The following is a 20,618-nucleotide window of genomic DNA, read 5'->3' as shown; positions in this document are numbered from 1 at the left end:
CTAAAATTGGGAGACTTAGAAAAAAGCCTGGAAAAGATTAAATTTTATTTATGCTTTATGTTAACATAAATTTACCTTTAAGTGCTGTATCTTTTTATCAAAAAATATTTTTACTAGAGAAGTTAGTCAGTATTCTTTTTTAGAACTTAAAAAATCTTTTAAAATCTGTGCTATATTTCAGGTTTTGTGGTTAGTACTCTACTGTTTAATTATGAACTTCAAGTATATAAAAGCAAGTGGTGACATATAGAAGAGTTCCTTTGACACAGAATATTTTAAGAAGTAACAACAATTGCATGTCTGAAATTAGATAAACTCCCGAAAGTCAAGGTTGATTTATTTTTAAGACTATTGTGAAAACTAAGTCAGAAAATATAGCTTACCACTGTATTCTGACAGTAAAATATCTTAACTAATTAGCAGAAAACGCTGATTTTTTCTGCCTAATTTTCTGCTCCTAGCAAGAGTAAGAATTTTCTTTATCTGGGCTAAATTTTTAATATTATTTTTTATTAGCCTGCTTCTGACCTGTTTGGTATGTCATTGTTTATATATTTAAAGCTTTTTTTTCATAACGATTAACCAGATCATCTGAAGTTATTTGGGGTATTATGTTTTACTTAAAACAGACAAGGCAACTAAACTTCTTTGCTAATTTATATATCTTTTTAGGATCAGGTATTCAAAGATTATATCTTATCTATCTTGTGTTATCTTCTCTTAACAATGTATCAAATAAATAGGCTTGATACTTTGCACTGTAAACATAGAAATGAGATTGACTGAAAATAAGAGATAACACCTTCTGGAATACACAACTTGGCATAATTAAAAGATTTCCAGGCTTTAAGTGATTATCAACTTAATTGGAGTCATGTTTATTGCAACATACTTCTAGAATTGGAGTTAGAGAATTGAGGGTAGGAGTTTAATTTTAGGTGAGGTTGAAAGAATGATTAGAAAAATTGACATTTCCCCTAACTTAATATTGTTTCCTCCTTAAATCCAGAAGGAATGACTTAAGATGATCTAATTTAGAATGAATTGAAAATATTGAACTTTTTGGTGGCTTTATAATATATAGAAATAACTCAGAAGAACTACTTTAAAAGAAGAAAGCAAGTATATAGGGAAGATTAGCTTATATTGGTCCTACTAATCCTACTTATATAGATAAGTCATGTCCTTTATATCCTAATCTAATATACTCCTTGTGCTTAAAAATATATTTATAGTAGTTTGCATGTTTAGAAACTGAAATGGTTCCCACTATGATGCTCCTATTAGGTGTTTAAATACCATTGTAACTCTGAAATACTAATTTTTTAAATTATTGCTTCAAGTACTCCAGCCATACTTTTGAATCGGTGTAGGGTGGTCATAATTGGAGGAAGAACAGGAGACACACAACATAGGTTTCATGAACGGTTCAAGAACCAGGACCGTGATCTAGACTTTGGGATTCCCAGTGATTGCCTGACTTATTTTCTGGTTTTTGATCTCTGGTGTTTTGAAAGATAGTATTTCTCAACACATTTGCAATAGAATTACAAGTAGATGTCATGCTATTATTGTCACTATAAAATATTTAATGGCAAAATAATATTTGTGTAGTGATCTATAGTATACAAGTTATTTTCATATGAATTATCTCTTTATTTCACACACTATTAAGACACCTTTTAAATGATTTTTCCAAGGTCATGTAGAGATCCTCTTCTAAATCAACCCCTTTTGATAACTCCATTTTCAGTGTTCTTGAGTATACCCATGTGGTTTTAGCAACACTCTATTAGGACTCTATTGAATTAGTTTTATGAAAAATTATACATCATGCCAATTCCAATGGGAAAGAACACTTAAATGATGCCAATATTGAACATAAGATCAAATAAAATTATTAATGCTAATTCCATTTATTTTCATTGACTTTGATAACACTATAAAAATTAAACAAGATCCTCATTTAATACCAATCTAAACTTTATTTAAACAGCTTTTCCTTACAATGTTTTCTTTAAGGATTTTATAGTCGTCCTCTCTTCCCTTTTCTGTAAGTAAGCCACTTATTTGCTCACCTATACTTAACAAATGTTTATCACCTGTTATATGCATAGTCTACATTTGGAGTTTCTGCTTTGCTCTACCTATGATTGCATACATTTAGGCAGTATTTGTAACAGTCAATTTTCTCCTGAAAAACAGGATCACTCCTATATAATAAAAGCTTAGGTGGCGTCGCACAACGTCGTCACAAGATGGCCGCCACATGATGGCCGGCAGGGGAGGGCAGTTGTGGGTGATCAGGCCGGCAGGGGAGGGCAGTTGGTGCAAAAAGGCCAGCAGAAGAGAACAGTTGGGGGCAATCAGGCCTGTAGCGGAGGGCAGTTGGGTGTATACAGGCCAGCAAGAGAGGGGAGTTGGGGGGGACCAGGCCTGCAGGGGAGGGCAATTAGGGGCGACCAGGCCTGCAGGGGAGGGCAGTTGGGGGTGACCATGCCTGCAGGGGAGGGCAGTTGGGGGCGACCAGGCCTGCAAAGGAGGGCACCTGGGGGCAACCATGCCTGCAGAGGAAGGCAGTTGGGGGCGACCAGGCCTGCAGAGGAGGGCAGTTGGGGGCGATTGGGTCGGCAGGGGAGGGTAGTTGAGGGCAATCAGGCTGGCAGGGGAAGGCAGTTTGGGGCAATCAGGCTGGCAGGGGAGGGCAGTTCGGGGTGATTGGGCTGGCAGGGGAGTGGTTAGGGGGTGATCAGGTGGGCAGGCAGGGGAGTGGTTAGGAGCTCAGATTGTGAGAGGGATATTCAAATGCCGGCAATCAGACATCCCCCAATCGGTCCCAGATTGGAGAGGGTGCAGGCCGGGCTAAGGGACACCCCCCCTCCCCCCCCCCTCCCCCGCACACACACGAATTTAGTGCACTGGGTTTCTAGTATGTTATATACTTTAAGAGTTTCTTTTCTAAAATTTATTTTTATTGCTTTCAGAGAAGGGATAGGGAGAGCGAGATAGAAACATCAATGATGATTGAAACAGCAACATCAGGGAATCGATTGCTTCCTGCACACCCGCTACTGGGAATCAAGCCTGCAGCCAGAGCATGTACCCTGGAGGGAATCAAATCTGGGACCCTTCAGTCTGTAAGCCATTGCTTTATCCACTGAGCCAAACTGGCTAGGGCAGTGGTTGGCAAACTCATTAGTCAACAGAGCCAAATATCAACAGTAAAACGATTGAAATTTCTTTTGAGAGCCAAATTTTTTAAACTTAAACTATATAGGTAGGTATAGTCAACTTTAAATTCACAGTCTTCGTCTTCCGTTTTTCTTTGCTTCTTCTTTGTAGCCATCTCAAACAGGGCACCTAAAAAAAATGTTTCATTTTATAATAATAAAACCACAAACACTAAAGAATTACAATTATTAAGTTGATGACAAAAATACCTGTAGGATTTGCAGCTGGTTGGAAAAATACAGGTAACTTTATGCTCTGAGTAGGTACTTTTGTCACCCGTGTGCGATTTGCGGACGGAACTAGCACTAACCACTGCACAATGAGACTGCTGACTGACTGGCTCACTTAACTCATGCATGAATCGCGCGCCCCTCCCCCACACTGCGTATCCCGCGGCTGGCCCACCTGCTCCGCATCTCCCATGCAGTGGGCTTTCTTGTTGTTTTGTTGATGGTTTCTTTTGCTGTGCAGAAGCTTTTTATTTTGATGTAGTCCCATTTGTTTATTTTCTCTTTAGTTTCCAATGCCCTAGGAGCTGTATTGGTCAAGAAATTGCTTTGGCATATGTCTGAGATTTTGTTACCTTTGGATTCTTCTAGTATTTTTATGGTTTCCCATCGTACATTTAAGTCCTTTATCCATTTTAAGTTTATTTTTGTGTATGGTGTAAGTTGGTGGTCTAGTTTCATTTTTTTGCATGTATCTGTCCAATTTTCCCCACACCATTTATTGAAGATACTATCTTGACTCCATTGTATGTTCTTGCCTCTTTTGTCAAATATTAATTGAGCATATTGGTTTGGGTCGATTCCTGGGCTCTCTATTCTGTTCCATTGATCTATATGTCTGTTCTTATGCCAGTACCAGGCAGTTTTGAGAACAGTGGCTTTGTAATACAGCTTGATATCTGGTATTGAGATCCTACCTACTTTGTTCTTTCTCAGGATCGCTGCAGCTATTCGGGGTCTTTTTTTATTCCAGATGAATTTTTGGAGAGTTCGTTCTAGGCCTCTGAAATATGCCATTAGTATTTTAATGGGAAGTGCGTTGAATTTAAAGATTGCTTTGGGTAGTATGGACATTTTAATGATGTTGATTCTACCAGTCCAAGAACATGGTATGTTCTTTCATCTGTTTATGTTTTCCTCGATCTCATTTTTCAACGTCCTGTAGTTTTCTGAGTAGAGGTCTTTTCCCTCTTTAGTTAAGTTTATTCCTAGGTAGCTTAATTTTTTTGGTGCGATGGTAAATGGGGTTGTTTTTTTAGTCTCTCTTTCTGTAAGTTTACTATTGGTGTATAGAAATGCCATAGATTTCTTGGCATTAATTTTGTATCCTGCTACATTGCCAAATTCATTTATTAAGTCTAATAGTTTTTTGATGGAGTCTTTAGGATTTTTTACGTATAATATCAGGTCATCTGCAAATAAGGATAGTTTTACTTTTTCTTTTCCAATTTTGATGCCTTTTATTTCTTCTTCTTGTCTAATTGCAATGGCTAATACTTCCAGTACTATGTTGAACAGGAGTGGTGAGAGTGGGCATCCCTGTCTTGTTCCTGTTCTTAGGGGAAATGGTGTTATTTTTGTCCATTGAGTATGATGTTGGCTGTGGACCTGTCATATATGGCTTTTATTATGTTGAGGGATGATCCTTCTATTCCCACCTTGCTGAGAGTTTTTATCAAAAATGGGTGTTGGATTTTGTCAAATGCTTTTTCTGCATCAATTGATATGACCATGTGTGTTTTTTTTCTTTCAATTTGTTTATGTGATGTATCACGTTTATTGATTTTTGGATATTGTACCATCCTTGCATCCCTGGGATAAATCCTACTTGGTCATGGTGTATGATCTTTCTGATGTACTGCTGGATCCGATTTGCTAAGATTTTGTTGAGGATTTTGGCATCTATGTTCATGAGGGATATTGGCCTGTAATTCTCTTTCATTGTGTTGTCTTTACCTGGTTTTGGTATGAGGGTGATGCTGGCTTCATAGAATGAGCTTGGAAGTGTTCCTTCCTCTTGAATTTTTTGTAGTAGTCTGAGGAGGATAGGTTTTATTTCTTCCTCGAATGTTTGGTAAAACTCCCCTGTGAAGCCGTCTGGTCTTGGGCTTTTGTTTGCTGGAAGCTTTTTGATGACTGCTTCAATTTCTTCCATAGTAATTGGCCTATTGAGATTTTTAGATTCTTCCTGATTGAGTTTTGGAATGTTGTATTTTTCTAGGAATTTGTCCATTTCCTCCAGGTTGTCTAGTTTGTTGGAGTAGAGTTGTCCATAGTATTGTTTAACAATCATTTGTATTTCTGTGAGGTCCGTTGTTATTTCACCTCTATCATTTCTGATTTTGTTTATTTGGGTCCTCTCTCTTTGCTTCTTGGTGAGCCTGGCTAGATTCATCAATCTTGTTTATCCTTTCAAAGAACCAGCTCTTGGTTTCATTGATTTTCTGTATTGTTTTTTTTTGGTCTTTGTGTCATTTATTTTTGCTCTAATCGTTATTATCTCCTTCTTCTGCTCACTCTGGGCTTTTCTTGTTGCTCTCTTTATAGTTCTTTGAGATGTAGAGTTAGATGATTTACTACCATTTTTTCTTGTTTTTTGAGATAGGCCTGTAGAGCTATAAACTTCCCTTTCAGGACTGCTTTCATTGTGTCCCATAGGTTTTGGATTGTTGTGTTTTCATTGTCATTAGTTTCCAGGATGTTTTTAATTTCTTCTTTGATCTCATTGGTAACCCAATCAATATTTAATAACATGCTATTCAGCTTCCACGTGTTTGAGTATTTTGGTTTGTTTTTATTGTAGTTTATTTCTAATATTATGCCATTGTGGTCTGAGAAGATGCTTGGTATGATTTCAATCTTCTTGAACTTGGGGAGACTTTGTTTGTGACCCAGTACGTGGTCTATTTTTGAAAATGTCCCATGAGCACTTGAGAAGAACGGATATTCCATGGCTTTGGGGTGAAATGCTCTGAAGATAGCAATTAAGTTCATCTGATCTAGTGAGTCATTTAGGATTGCTGTTTCTTTGCCGATGAGGATTTATCCAGTGATGTCAGTGGTGTATTAAAGTCCCCTACTACGATTGTATTGCTGTCGATCTCTCCCTTGATATCTTCCAGGAGTTTTTTTTTATGTATTTGGGTGCTCCTGCATTGTGTGCATATATGTTTATCAGGGTTATATCTTCTTGTTGTATTGATCCCTTTAGTATTATGAAGTGGCCTTCCTTATCTCTTGTTATGGCCTTCACTTTGAGGTCTATTTTGTCTGATATAAGTATTGCTACCCCAGCTTTTTTTTTCATTTCCATTTGCCTGAAAGATATTTTTCTATCCCTTCACTTTCAGTCTGTGTGAGTCCCTTCTAATGAGGTGGGTCTCTTATAGACAGCAAATATATGGGTCATGGTTTTTTATCCATTCAGCCACTCGATGTCTTTTGATTGGAGCATTTAGTCCATTTATGTTTAAAGTTATTATTGAAAGGTACTTGTTTGTATCCATTTCTATTTTTTGTGCCTGTTTTCTTTCTGGGCTTTTTATTTCTTCTTTTTACACCAGTCCCTTTAGCATTCCTTGCATTGCTGACTTGGTGGTGATAAACTCCCTTAGCCTTTTTTTTGTCTGTGAAGCTTCTTATTTCCCCTTCAATTTTGAATGATAGCCTTGCTGGATAGAGTATTCTTGGATTCATTCCTTTGCTTTGCATCACTTTGTAAATTTCCGTCCATTCTTTTCGGGCCTGATGTGTTTCTGTTGAGAAATCATTTGATAATCTAATGGGAGATCCCTTGTATGTAACTTTCCATCTCTCTCTTGCAGCCTTTAAGATTCTCTCTTTGTCCTGAACATTTGCCATGGTAATTATGATGTGTCTTGGTGTGGGTCTTTTCGGGTTCACCTTGTTTGGGACTCTCTGGGCTTGTGTGACTTTTTTCTTCCCCACCTCAGGGAAGTTTTCTGATATTATTTCTTCAAATAGGTTTTCTAACCCTTGTTCCTCTTTCTGTTGTTCGGCAGCCCTATTATTCGTATGTTGTTTTCTTTCATGTTGTCCCATAGCTCCCTTAGGCTCTCCTCCTCTCTTTTAATTTTTTTCTCCAATTGCTGTTCAGTTTGGGTGTGTTTTGCTTCCCTGTCTTCTAATTCGCTAATTCGGTCCTCCGCTTCTCCTAGTCTACTGTTGAAACTTTCAATGGTGTTTTTTATTGCAGCTATATTACTCTTCATTTCTTCTTGGTTCTTACATAATTTATTGATTTTTTTATCCGTTTCTTCTTGATTCTTGCATAAGTTGTTAATTTTTTCCTCCATCCGGTTTATGCATTCTAGGACCCTTAATCTGAATTCTTTTTCTGTCATGCTGAAGTCATCTATTTCACTTAGCTGCTTTTCTGGCGAGTCCTCCTTTTCTTTCCTTTGGGGGTTTCTTTGTCTACCCATGTTTGACCTCACCGACATATCTAGATGTTGAGTCTTTCAGGGGCTGCTCCTTGGGTGGTAGTGGCTCCTTGGGCTGTGGTTGCTTCTCGGGCAGTTGTGGTAGCAGCTGCTCCTCACTTGGCAGCAGCTCCTCTGGTGGGTGCTGTTCACAGCTGTGGTGGCTCCTCTGGCTGGTGGGGGGAGGCTTCACACACAGCTGCTGTTCCTCAGACAGAGGGTGTGCTGCTCAGGAGGCTGCTGTTCCTTGGATGGGGGCCGGCTACACACACGTCTGCTACTCCTTGAACTGGGGCAGACTGCTCACGTGGCTGCTGATCCTTGGATGGGGGCTGGCTGCACGCTGCCTTTGTTCCTCTGATGTGGTGGGCTGCTTGTGGGGCTATTGCTCCTAGGACTTGGACAGGTTGGTTGCAAGTCTGCTGCTCCTCAGACGGGGGTGGGCTGCTTGCGTGGCTGCTGCTCTTTGGACGGGAGTGAGCTGCACGCATGGCTGCTCCTCCTCAGACGGGGACGTGCCACTCACCTGGCTGCTGCTCGTCGGACAGGTGCAGGCTGTTGTGGCTCTGCTCCTCGGACCAGTGCATGCTGCGCAGGGCTGCTGCTCCTAGGACGTGGTCGGTCTGCTTGTGTGGCTGCTGCTCCTTGGACCAGGGTGGGCTGCTGCTGCTCCTCGAATGGTGCCCGGCCGCTCGCAGAACTGCTGCTCCTCGGATTCGGCAGGCTGCTCGTGCGGCTGCTGCTGCTTGGACGAGGGCAAGATGCTTGTGCAGCTGTTGCTCCTCGGACTAGTGCAGGGTATTTACAGCTGCTGTTCCTTGGATGGGAGCAGGCTGCGCAGGATTGCTGCTCCTCAGACGTAGGAAGACTGCTTGTGCGGCTGCTGCTCCTCAGACGGGGAAGTGGGCTACTCACACAGCTGCTGCTCCTTGGACAGGGGCAGGACACATGAGGCTGCTGCTCTTAGGCTTGAGGCAGGTTGCTCACGGGGCTGATGCTCCCTGGACAAGAGTGCGCCGCTCATGTGTCTGCTGCTCACGTGGTTGAAAAAATAATGTGAAAAGAAGTAGGAAATAAAGGAGCAAACAAAAAAAAGGAGAACAAAGAAAAAAGCAAAAGCAAAAAAAAAGCTTACAAAATAATAATAAAAAATAAAAATGAAAAATTGAAATGTCATTTCATTGCCTGGCTTAAGATCCCAGTTTTCTGGAATGTCCACCTGGTTTATTTCTTATTACAAATTTTGTATAGCATACAATTAAGTCAATTAATGATTTAAGAATAAGTGTCTTTGCCTTTAGATTTATTTCTTCTGTTGTAATTAGTTATAATCCAGGTTTCACTCAGGGTCATCTTCTTTGATAAAAGAGACTTTTCAGACCATACCTGCATAGAATATTATTCCTTCCATAAAACAGTTTACTCTTTATTAACATTATCATGTAATGGCATTTGGCATGTTTGGAGTTTTCTTTGTTATTTTATCATTTTTTGATGTATGTTTGCTCTCTCCAAATGGACTTTCCAAGTTTCCATTAGGACACTAAGAGTATATTTTATAATTTGTATCTCCATACAGAATTTATATTCAAAATTGTGTTCTCCATACAGAATGTATACAAATGCATAATTTTTACGTTACTGTCAAGATAATTAGCTAATTGATTTTAGTATGAATATTTTTTTTCTTTGAGTCAACTACCACTTTGAAAGTTGAATAAATTCTTCCTAGTCAGTTGAAAATTGTAAATTTATAGATGCTTTGCTCCTAATAATATGGCAGAATAACAGCGTAGTTAAGTTAGTCCCACTGTCAACTTCATTGTTCCTATGTGGAGTTGTTTACGTACTTGAAAACATGATTAGTAGGGTGATAAAAATTTAAAGGGAAATAATAAAATTCTTTAAAGCTATTTCTATTGAAAAAAAGTAATATTTACATTCTAAAATGTGTCTTGAAAGATTATTTAAAAGATCATGTTGTAAGTGGCATTTTTTTCAATTTGGGATGAATTAAAAGATAATTCAAAGATGTTTTCTTAGTTTTAAGACATAGCAAAGTCAGACTAATTATGGAATTGTCTTATTTCAGATATGCCATTGATGATTTTTATTGCATTTGAAAATCAATGAAATTTCTCCCTGTAGAAGTGTTACATGATTGAGAAGCTCCTTTTATAAAGGTTTTGTTAGTCTTTCTTCAAGTTTATAAGCCCTGAAATTTTTTATACGAGAAATACTTTTGTGTCTAGTCTAAATTATTATGAAATTTAGGTGTTTTATAAATAATTATTTATTAATTTAACTGAGTTTTATTAGTAATATTTCTAGAGCACTCTTTATTTTTCTTCCTACGTATTGTCTTATTTTTCATATCCCTATAACCTGGTGATGTGGACTAGAACAGTGTATTTGTCTTTACTTATACATGAGAAATTGAGATTCAGAATACTTAAATAACTTACTCAACTTTTATGACAATTCAATAATAAATTCTGGACCAGACAGCAGAGATTTTTACCTCAGTCTCTTTCTTTTACAACCTGCTTCATCATTTGTCTCTTGTCTTTTAATTTATAAAATACTTGAAAGTCACAAAGTAGTTTGTTGTAAAAATATTTAGTTATTTCATTGGACCCGCCTCTTCTAGTTATTTTGAATAATTTTAAAGATACTTTCTTAATTATTTTTCCTCTTACTTGCCTATGAAACTTTTTCACATCTTAAATTTTACTTTCTAACATTTTCACACAAAGGTTTTATGGTGATGTAGTGTTTCCTATTCTGAGTCTGAAACTTGTCCAAACTTGAATTGCATGTTCAAACAAGGTAAAGAATATGGAAGTTCTTACTGGCCTGCCTGCCCTTGTATGTACATAATAGTCATGATTTGCATAGAAATTATGTTATTTGAAGGCCAAGTAATGGAAAATTTTACCATCATTGGTTTTATTTTAATGCTGATAAGAATTTAACATTAGAACCATGTTGAGACTGACATTAGCAAAATGACTTGTGCCATACATCTCCCCCCCTCCCCCTATTATTTTTTGCAAAGAACATTTGCTGAACACATTGATTAAAGAGCTTGGTATTGCATTATTTTCACATTCTTTTTCAACAACTATAAACTATATATTTGATAATTTTTAGAAGAAAATACCTACTTAGCATGTTCAGTAGTTATATAATGTGTTTATGGGAAAGTATGTGCAGAATATATTGTACTAATTTCTTGAAGGTGCAGATAAAAACTAATTTTCTTATTTAAAAATATGTTGACATATTGGCGTTATCTCACAAGAGATCTCTGTGAAATTAAGCTTGTTGAAATCAGCCATGCCATAGTATTTTTAGCTATTTGTGTTAATTCATCCATTGCATCTGCAAGCTGATCAAATGTCAGTCCACTGTACATGGTTGGGACTTCTGATTGAAATTCATCCCGTGGTACAGATAAAAATTACTCATCGCCAAGAAGGATGACTACTGCAATCATTTAATTCAATATAATTGAAGGACATATTTTATAAAGAAGATTAAAAATGAGTTCTGTTATGACAAGTAAAGATTTCTTTTGTAAATAGGATAGAATTTAAGCTATAAGATGAAATGTTTGCAGAATTTAGGAGAATGAGTCATAGTAACATCATACTCTTGATAAAGTGGGAAGAGATAAATCTATTGCAATGCATTGTTTTGTTTGTGATATAACTTTTATGCTCTTTTTAGATTTTTTCCTTTTACATAAACCCATGTAATAGTTACAAATTAAACAAAATAAGCACGTAGCAGGCAGATACTCAATGGACCTTGACAAGGGAGTAATAAGTGGGTTTCGTAGATTAAAATGTTTGCTCAGGATGTTAGCTGACTATAAGGTTGATGACTTTCTATGTTCACAGTTATATGTTCTAATTTATTTCAAGTCTACAAATGCATCAGTGTGACAAATGTTTACTTGTCAATAGATTAGGCAGAAAAGATAAGTAAAGCCTGAGAGAAAGTCATTGATATAGTCCCAAGTGATTCAGTATACAGTGGTAGAACAATAACCTGCCTTAGCATTATAAACATTTCAGTGATTATAAAACAGATATCTCTAGTAAGTTTTTTGTCAAAATATTCATTATAGCATATCATCATCATATATATTATATCATATCATGTTTGAGTAACTATCTGCCTCTGCTAACATTTGCCTCAGCAATTACATCAAAGCCCCTTTAAACCCCCCCCCCCACCTGCCTTTGGTAAATGTGTACCACAATAATCCCAAAGGTGGCATAATATAATATGTATATGTAATGAATATTATTTATCTTAGTGTTTATTATATAATGTTTTTTATTAATATGAGATTTTAAACACAAAATTAGAACTTAATGTTCTTTAAACATTTTTCAAAACCAAACTTCTTGCTCCCACTATCGATTAATGGCATAACAGTTGTGGATTTAATTTTTTTTAGCTATTATTCTTTTCAAAATCTTTGTTCAGTAATGTCCCTCACTTCACTGTTTCATGTTTACTACAAAGAGTTATTTTATTCCCACATGAAAATTTTAAATCTCTTTGTTCTCCCTATCAAGCTGCCTGTGTCTTCTGATACTTTTAGTTTTTTCTCTTCTGGAGTATAACATTGTTTCTTGTCCTTCCTAACACTATTTTGGAAGTGGGAGGGGGCGGGTGTGTTGGCAGGGCAGTGTGAAAGGGAGAGAAAAGAAATGCTTATCTAATTTTTACCTTTATCTCTAATTTTACCACCAATTCATGTTTTCCTAAGTAAATGGCTTGACTATATTCATCTGTAAAATGGGATTATTTTATCTATCATACAGGCTATTATATGAGTTACTAGAGGCCCAGTGCACGAATTTGTGCACTGGTGGGGTCCAGCTGGCTTGCCTGATGGGGACAATCGGGAGTAGGCCAGCCAAGGCAAGGGCCCACAGGCGGTTTGCTGTCTGGCCCCTCTGCTGATCGGGGTGGGTGGGCCCGCTCAGGGGCAGGGAGGGGCCACAGGCATTTTGGTCGTTCTGCTGTTTGATCAATTTGCATATTACCCTTTTAATATATAGGATAGTGTGCTGGCACATAAAAATTGCACCATAAATGTTATCTTAGTCACCCAGATAGCATGCTTTGTGATTATTTTTTATTTCTCTCACTTCTCCACTCACCACATTTAATTAGTCTATTCTACGTCTATAAGAAAAAGCAAAGTAGTACATATTCAGGAGACAGAATTGTTTTTAAAGTCTGCCTCCACCATTTATTAGCTATGCTTCAGACAATTTACCTAATCCTCCCTAAACCTACCCTTTCTCCTCTGTAAAGTAAAATAGTAACGCACCTCACAGTATGGTTTTGAGAATCACATTCAGTTAACTGTATGTGCACATGTATGTGCATGCATGTGTGTGTGTGTGTTTATTGCTATTCAAAAAATGAATGAATGATGCAGATAAAATGTTAGCATTACATTTGATGTGAAATAAGCACTCAGTAAATGTACCCTACATTGTTATTGTTGTCATTGCTCACCATTCAGGTTGCCAGTTCAGGCCTTTGTGTCCTCTTACTTGAGTGCACTACACCAGGTCACCACTGTGTTCTCACACCCTACCATCTGTCTAACACTGTGGGTGGTTAAATTATTTTTGTACTTAAGAAAAGTCTGTATATTATCTAGTAAATAGGCTGCCAATTACTCATCCTGACCTTTTAGGACTGCTACAGTTTGACTTCACACTATCATTCCAGCATTATTTCCTAGTTTGTCTATCTCACAGGGCTACGATGAGGATTAAAATAGGGAGCATATCACAAGAAATAGCACTATATCTGGCACATAGAAAATTGATAAGTTTTCCCTGTTTATCTTTTCTCCTTCCCACTGTCTTATTTAAATAAATCCTGGACTTCAGTCCTACTGGCCCTCCCTATATATGACATATCCTTTCCTATTCCTATGCCTTTGCTAAGGTTTAAGTCTGTTTTTATTTACTTATTTATTCACTAGCTACTTATTAACTACATTCTATGTGTCATGTATTTTTTGGCAGCAGGGACACAGATGTTTAGGGCATCTTGCAGTGGTTCTCAACCTGTGGGTCGCGACCCCTTTGGCGGTTGAACGACCCTTTCACAGGGGTCGCCTGAGACCATCCTGCATATCAGATATTTACATTACGATTCATAACAGTAGCAACATTACAGTTATGAAGTAGCAACGAAAATAATTTTATGGTTGGATCACAACATGAGGAACTGTATTTAAAGGGCCAGAAGGTTGTGAACCACCGTAGAGGATAGAGGAGTATTTTAGAAAGAAAGAGCTGTGCATTAAAGATACTAAGACCTCCAGGCCGAAGTGAAAGTAGGAGCCATTTCTATTTTGGCCTAATATTTCCAACTCTTGGAATAGAGCGATGGACAAAGTAGGAGTCTCATAATTATTTGAGAATAAAGTTTGAGGAAGATAGAATGTTACACAAAAGAATAGAGGCACAAGGCAGTTTGGCATGTTTGATAATAACACATACTTCTGTGTGGCTAGAGAAAATGTGGTAAAACTCATGTCTGAGAGTAGTGAGTGATGATGATGGAAAGAAATGCTGTAGCCAGAATATGGAGAATATTATCCATTATGCCTACTAGTTGGGATTCTGTTACGTAGCTTTGAAAAGCCTGTGAGGGAGTTTAAATAGGATTGTTACATGCTATAATTTTATTTTAGAAAGGACATACTGTTAGCAGGGTAGCAAGAAGAATTAGAAGTGAGATTACAGGCATAGACATGAGCTGTGAGCCTATTGCAATAGTAAAGCACAGAATGTGGGGACCTGAATTAAAAATGGGATTGGAAAGATTTAAGACCTATTTATATGGTAAAATCAACAATACTTGGTAACTGGATATGGAGAGTAAAAAGAAAGGATGAGTCCCGAGTTCTGCCCAGCCTGCAAGGCCCAGCTGAATTATAACCTATTTTAATTTATTCACCTCACTACTCTTTAAAATAAATTATCTATTTTTTAGTCTTATTAAATGTCATATATGCCTTTCTTATATTGTTGATTTCTTTTTACTGGTCATTATTTATGTGCATGTCTAAATTTCCTCACCAAACTGGGAAGGCCCATGACGTAATATCTTTGCATTACCTCCATATCCTAAGCTGTACTGAATGGTCAGTAAATATACAGATTATTAATTAATGCCATACATTTTAATTTAATCACCCTAGGGGAAATATCTAAGTTAAGTAAAGAGCTGAGACATTTTTATATTTCAAAATGAGACTAGTAGTTGCATATAGGTGAAGTTTTAAAATTTTCAAAAGTACTTTAATTCTAAAAATCAAAATGAGTGATTTCCAGAAAAGAAAATATTCATAGGAAGAAATTTTAAAGTGAAACCAGACCATATTGTTTCCAAATTCAGATGAGAACTTACTATTAAAAATCTCACACAGATTGGAAATGACTAATCAACGTTAGGAAAATGAAATTTGAAGATCTGCCCTCGTACTATTCATGGCTAAAATTGTTTTTGTGTCCTATTGTAGCAATGTTACTCCAGTGTAAAAGTTTCAGTGATTAGAACTGTTGGATTGGAAAAAATATCTAATTATCTAGTCTGTGCAGGATGATCTTGGGCAAATTGCTTGATTTCTGTCAGTCTCTGCTTTCAGTATCATCTTTAGCTAAGTCTTAAAGCCTGTCACATAGGAGAGGTATGAAAGTGTGGTACTAGGTATACTGTAGAAAGACAGCAATGTATAATAATAGAATTAAACTAGGATTTTTTATATGGGTTGATCACTTCATAAAGTATATAAATGTCTAATCCAGGGGTGGGCAAACTTTTTGACTCCAGGGTCACAATGGGTTCTTAAACTGGACCGGAGGGCCGGAACAAAAGCATGGATGGAGTGTTTGTGTGAACTAAAATAAATTCAAAGTAAACATCTTTACATAAAAGGGTACGGTCTTTTTTTTTTTTTTTTTTTAGTTTTATTCATTTCAAAGGGCAGGATCCGGCCCGCGGGCCATAGTTTGCCCACGGCTGGCTCTAATCACTATGTTGTATACCTAGAACTCATATAATTAATATATGTCAACTATAATTCAAAAATATGTTTTAAAAAGATGCAAAGTTCCCACATCTATCTTCATACTAAGAAAAAATACTTTTCAAAGAACAATTTTTTTTTATTTCAGTGCAATTATATAATATCAGTGGGGGAGTATTATGAGATGAAGTAGGAAGAGCACAGGAGCTAGGTTTTAGTATTAGCTTTGCCCTCAACTAGCTATCAGCTACCCTCCTCGGGCCTTGGTCTCCTCATAAGTAAGATGAGGGGGTGGAATAAATAGTCTGTTATATTTTTTTGAGCTCTGAAATTCTGTGTCTGTACCTTGTCCATATCAGATCCACAACTATAGCTCAACTATGCAAGTGTGACTCATCCTGGGAGAACCCAATCATTTCTATGGTATTTAGAAGACCATTGGGGATAAAATGTCATTTAGTTGTATTTGCTTAAAAGAGCTAACCTAAAATAATAAATGTTCATTTTCCTATTTCAAATGTAAAGGACAGCTGATCAGCAAATAAAAACGTGATACTATATAGAGTTAGTTATTTGACACTATTAATTACAGATCACTATTAGTGTTCTGGAAAAGTTCTGTTCATTAATGAATTTGTAATATTTGGGCTACATTGATGTTTAATGACTCAAAAGTTGGACATATTGCAATTGTTTTACATGGTTCTATGGTAATAAGTCATATCTTGATGAGCATTTCTGAATTCATAAGCACAAATGAGTGTTGCTATCTTTATCATAATTACCATGGAGGCTGATTTTTTTTATATATATCATCACTAAATCTATACTAAGCACCTACTATAGTACACTGAACCTACTATATTTAATTGGTGGCAAGTTAGAGAATTATAGTTATGAATTCATTCTTTTAAATGCTAGTGTATTTTTTTAAAAAGTCATCTTCATTTTGATTCTGAGCCTCAACTACCTCTGCTGAGAAGCCATCTTATCTACCTCCCCCTCCCCCCAACACACTCACACACACACACACACACACGCCATCCAGAACTATGCAGAAGCCCTGTATCTTGTCACTAGCCAATTACCACACTTAGTTTTCCCTGAGATGCCTTTTGTTCTAACCTTTACAGATCCTGTGGGTTCAAAAAGGGTCATGGAAATCTCTGGTAGTGCTGGGTCCATTCTCGCTCAGTTCATTATCCAGCCAGCTGCTTAAATAGGGGTGCATTTTATCCCCATTTCTTAGATGAAGCAATTGAAGCTCAGAGAGTTAAAATGATTTGATCGGGTCATACAGGTGATAAGTGAAATTACCAGAGTGAACTGTTGGTATCAAATATGGGTTTGGCTTTTTAGATAAATTATATCAGGTAATTTCAAATAAAGAGTTTTCATGTATGTTTGGAGCATAAGATATACATCTGAACATATGTTTAGATGAGACACAGGATTATTTTGAAACATTGAGATTTATTTGTTCTTATACATTTATTATGAAAAAAAGTGTCCAGTCTTCTTATTTTATTATCAATTTGTACAAATTTTAAAAAAGTGGTCTTACGTCAAGTTAATGACCAAGAGAAGAGAAAACTAATTGGCTCCCTTTTCAATTGTAGTGCTGAGTGATTTACTATTATATTTGATGAGCAATATACATTATAATTTTAAAAATGAAAATTGATGGCTCCAGTCACCTGTTAACCCAAGGCATATGATGGGGTTCACTTGTAGTTTCATAAATCCCCATTTGCCTCCCACTTTTTGTTTTGTGTTACACTTGACTGGAAAGTATAGATCTTTTTTCCTACGGAAACATCCTTGATTGTTAGTACATCTCCAAGGGCATAATCATGATATATTAAAAAATAATCATGTAAATTATAATCATCTCACATTTTTCAGAGTATTCTTAATGATGAGGATTTTTCCTTTTAAATATTGATTGGGACTTTTCCTGGCTTGAGATAAAGTAATCATATGCAAATTATTTTATTTGATATACTCTTAGTTTAAATCCAGACTTAAAGCAAGGCTTGATATTGGGCCATAGCAAGAAAATAGTTTACAGTTTTGCCTTGGAAGTTATTTATTTAAATTACGCTAAACCCCTACCAAATTTACAAGTGGGATAAAGTATGGTGGGAGACTTTTATCCACTTGTAGATGCATAAAATAAGTATACAGAGTAGGAAGGGAAATTACTTGATCTTGAGATTTAAATGTGTAATCCTAACAACCATACAAATAATAAGACTTAGGATTGGTTTAAAGTTACTTTTTAAAATGATGAAAAATGTGTGTCGCTGTGCTTTTTGTGCTCACAGTAATAGAAGTGCAAGGTTGTTATGTTAACACATTTATGTTAAAAGGCAGTGCTTGTACATTTTTACCACATGAACATCACTTATATTTTACATCCCTCCTCTTCTCAATTTTGATCAGAAGATTTCCTCCACATTATTCTTCAAATAGAAGTCTAACTTTTCTGAGGATTTGATCAGAGGCTGGGACTCAGCATGGGAGCTAGTATGGAAAAATCAAAGCATAATTGTTCCTTGTTTCTGACGAACACTCTCCCTGAAGTAAGTTATAGCATTCAGGGCAGGGAAATATTTAAATCTATTACAAGAATTTCTCTTCTTGGACTTTAAAAAAGTTATAAGTTTTAAATATTTTTAATGGTCTGGTTTATAGTTTCTGTATTTGTCATAGTTTTCAATATTATTATTGATGTAATTGTTTTTATTTTCACAGTATCAGTGAAGCTTATTGAAAAGGCACGTTAATCTGAGAGCATAACTTTGAGGGGATGTGCTGAGGGTGTCTTTACTTCAAAATCAGCTATAACCAACTAACTTGTTCATTCATATGTTTCTTATGGTCAGGTCTGGTTTTTGCTTAACTCTGACCCATTTTCTTTACTTTTTTTTTTTTTACAATATATTTTTATTGATTTCAGAGAGAAAGGGAGAGATAGAATCACATCAATGATTAGAGAGAATCATTGGTCAGCTGCCTCCTGCATGCCCTGCACTGGGGATCAAGCCTGCAACCCAGGCATGTACCCTGACCAGGAATCAAACCATGACCTCCTGGTTCATGGGTCAATGCTCAACCACTGAGCCGCGCTGGCCAGGCTGACCCATTTTCTTTATGGTCTGTCCAAGTAAAATAGCCAAGGAGTAGATTTATATTCAATTAACTTTATTTTGTAACAAGAATGATCCTAGCATTTAAAGATCTGTACTCCATACATTATGTCTTGTTGTCCTGGGAAAATTATTACTGATATGTCTTTCAGTCTCAAAAGAATCTTGTTTTAGAAGAGAAATTATGTGTCACCTTATAAATTAGATAGATATTGCTGATATCTTTTGTCTAGACCTTTTTCTTCTTAAATCCTGGAGAAATCTAAAGGCACTGGAATTTTAAGTAACTTACCCAAAGATGTACAGCTGCTTAGTGGCAAAGCCAGAATTTACCCTAAGCATTTTGACTTAAGCTTTGGGCTTTTTTCCAAGTAATTTTAGTTAATTTGTCAATTTTACAGGTTAGATTTTTAAATATTTGTCCTATAACCATACTCTTACTGTATTCTTGAGTATCTTTATGTTTAATATAAGACATTTAGAGAAATTAAGAAAAAGTGAAACACACTAATTGTAGGGAATCTCTAAATGATGAGAAAGTGTTGGAAGTATCATTACCAGCCAGGTGTTGAAAAGCATTAAGCTGGCAGCACATAGCACTGGCCAGTTTGACCTTATGGAGTGAAATGTAAATTTGTCATGAATTGGGCGGCCTGTGCCAGAGATTATCATTTTACTGATCCTCTGACCAGTTTTTTGGACTGATCACTCACATTTGATCCAGGTCTCTTGTATAGCAAATTGAACTTGAGGCAAAAATTATAATTGTTTTTGTATTTGCTATCAGCTCTGAAAATCATATGTTGCTAGAAATTAAGATAGCTAACAAGAATAAGTTTTATTCAAGCTAAGTGGTAAATTTTCTTTTTCTGTGTTGGTTAGATTTTCCTAGATATGACATTTGGTTCAGGAGGACACACAAGAGCCATTCTGCAGAAAGAGCCAGATATTACTCTGTATGCTTTAGACAGAGACCCGACAGCTTATGCAATAGCTGAACAACTCTCAGAATTGTATCCGTAAGTATTGCTCTTGTATAATTATTTAATTTGAGAGCTAAGGTTTACAGAGCTTGGTTTACCACCTTGGAATTTCTTTTCCCTTGTATGATGTTATACTTCATTCCACTAAGTCCAGGATGGGGAACATCAGACCCACAAGCCTTATCATTTACTCTGGCCCTGCCAAGGCATTAGGGGCATGTTAATTAAATAGTTGACCAAATATAGAAGGGTAATTTTTAAGTTGATAATGTTATGTGACCTGAGAAGGATGTTATAAATATCCAAATGGTCCTTGGCAGAAAAAAGGTTTTCCACCCCTTCAGTATTTCCTGTCCTTTATTGCCCCAAAGAATTAATGTAAATTATGTTTCTAGTACCACTTAAAATAATGATATTATGCATTTATTATTTCTGTATTAATAAGAATAAGCACAACAATGACTTTTGGCTAAAATTTGATTATATGCTGAAATCCAACCATGAATAATATTTTGACAACCCATAGTTTAAAAAATAATTTTGTGAGTTACAATTTCTAAGAATTTAGTGGCATAAATAAGTATGTGAGAATTCTGCAAAACTCATGAGGTTACATACATCAATATAATGCAATTGTTTTCTCTGAATGCAATTTGAAATTCACAGGAAAATTTAGAGTTTTCTGTTAACTCTTAGAATTAGTGAGTTTTCACTATAGAAAT

General features: G+C 36.4%; 1 protein-coding gene across 1 annotated transcript in view; it reads left to right on the top strand.

Annotated features, from left to right (window-relative positions):
- Positions 1-20,618, top strand: part of METTL15 (methyltransferase 15, mitochondrial 12S rRNA N4-cytidine) — a 176,663-nt gene that overhangs the window by 59,018 nt on the left and 97,027 nt on the right. Inside the window, exon 3 of the mRNA XM_081099627.1 lies at positions 19,796-19,932. Within this exon, the coding sequence (XP_080955753.1) occupies positions 19,796-19,932 (137 nt within the window). The remainder of the gene's footprint in view (positions 1-19,795; positions 19,933-20,618) is intronic.

Source organism: Myotis nattereri (genome assembly GCF_964212035.1).
Source record: "Myotis nattereri genome assembly, chromosome: 9".
Lineage (NCBI taxonomy): Eukaryota > Metazoa > Chordata > Mammalia > Chiroptera > Vespertilionidae > Myotis > Myotis nattereri.
The sequence above is the reverse complement of the archived record's forward strand: the minus strand, read 5'-3'. Positions and strand labels throughout refer to the sequence as shown.